Here is a 1,739-nt window from a genome sequence, read left to right on the forward strand (position 1 = left end):
AACCCCTCCCTAAAAACATATCCCCTCCCCCAAAAAATAACCCCTCCCTAAAAATATATCCCTTCCCCCAAAAAATAACCCCTCCCTAAAAACATATCCCCTCCCTCAAAAAATAACCCCTCCCTAAAAACATATCCCCTCCCTAAAAACATATCCCTTCCCCCAAAAAATAACCCCTCCCTAAAAACATATCCCCTCCCCCAAAAAATAACCCCTCCCTAAAAACATAACCCCTTTCCCCAAAAACATAAACCTCCTCCAAAAAATAACCCCTCCCCAAAAAATAACCCCTCCCTCAAGCACATAGCCCCTCTCCCAAAAAATAACCCTGTCCCAAAAACAGACAGGGAGCTTCATGCAATGGTTAAGGCCTTTGCACAACAAGTCTATTTTTTTTCGAATAAAATATTCACAGTGACACTTTTTCTTTGGCTTAACAAGATGTGCGAGTCCCTACCATAATATACTACGTGACCACGTTCAGGATTGATTGGATTGTGGTAGTTGTAGTCTTTTTAATATGTGGTTTGAGCATAGCTAATGCATCTAACTAGGCCACTGACATCCTGAAGGAAGCAGCTGGGATGGTTCCCCAGCTCCTGTATTAGCTTGTGAAAGTCTCCCTGCTCTTGGAACTGGGTCTTGCCTACCTGATAGGCCTTATCTTATTTCTCAGCAAAAGAAAGAGAACCACAAAGCCATCTTTGCTGTCTGAGGACTCCCTTTTGTTTGGCTGCTAATTTTCTGCATAAACACATCAGACTCAATCTGCAAGACTTCTGTTATTTTTCTGTTCGTCAGATAACGGATTCATAAAATGCATACGAAGTGTTTGGACTTGTGCACAAGGGCCGTAAGTGTTAGAACTGTATTTGGCACTTGTGGAACGTCAGCAGAATTTTTTGTAGCCATGTGACTCGTTCTCTTTTTGAGCAGGTCAGACACTCAAGTTCATGTTATTAAAAATGGTCAATGTATTTTAAAAAGTCATGACCTACACTTTGTTAAATTGTTCTTCTCCCTGAAAAGGACTTGTCTCTTCATGTCTGAGACTTACATCTCAACATTCCCTTTAAAATCTTGCTTTCCTGGAAAATTTACAGCAATTAAAACTATTATGTCAATGCATAGCATTGCAATCCAATGAAAAAACGTGTTTATGTATTCATCAGTACCTGATGACCAACACAAGAGACGACAACTCTTTGAGAAGCACAACACAATGTTAAAACCTAACTGGAAAAGTGGTGTGTAGTGTCTTCGCCCTGCTGTGACTGTTACAGGAATGTGACTTTGAAAATCCACTCAGGTTGAGTGTGATATGTCCAGCTTCCACCTGGGTCCGCAGAGACTGGCTCAGTTGCCCAGTAAAACAGTCGTCTCCTCACAGGATCTGTCCGTCTCTGCTGAAGACTGGCGGTATATCAAAAACTGCATAGAGATCTGCATGGCGGCGTCAAGGAAACCACACAACCTGGTACACCCGTAGACCTACACACCTAAATTTCATTCATAGAAATTCTATCCATCATCCAAACCGTTTATCCTTACTTAGGGTCGTGGGACGCTGGAGTCTATCCCAGCAGTCACGGGGCGGCAGGTGGGGACACACCCCGGACAGGCCGCCGGGCCATCACAGGGCTAGATAGTGTGTGAGAGAGTGTAGCTGAGAACTGTGGCCTACACACCCTCTCTTAAGGCCGTGTAGGCCACAGTTCATAAGAAACGGCCTGTCATCA

General features: G+C 43.6%; 1 protein-coding gene across 1 annotated transcript in view; it reads right to left on the minus strand.

Annotated features, from left to right (window-relative positions):
• Window positions 1-305: 305 nt before the first annotated feature.
• slc66a1 (solute carrier family 66 member 1) overlaps window positions 306-1,739 on the minus strand; it is a 20,305-nt gene continuing 18,871 nt past the window's right edge. The window contains exon 8 of the mRNA XM_056274158.1: window positions 306-1,443. Coding sequence (XP_056130133.1) covers window positions 1,357-1,443 — 87 coding nt within the window. The 3' untranslated portion in view covers window positions 306-1,356. The remainder of the gene's footprint in view (window positions 1,444-1,739) is intronic.

Source organism: Lampris incognitus, chromosome 2, assembly GCF_029633865.1.
Source record: "Lampris incognitus isolate fLamInc1 chromosome 2, fLamInc1.hap2, whole genome shotgun sequence".
Classification (NCBI taxonomy): Eukaryota; Metazoa; Chordata; class Actinopteri; order Lampriformes; family Lampridae; genus Lampris; species Lampris incognitus.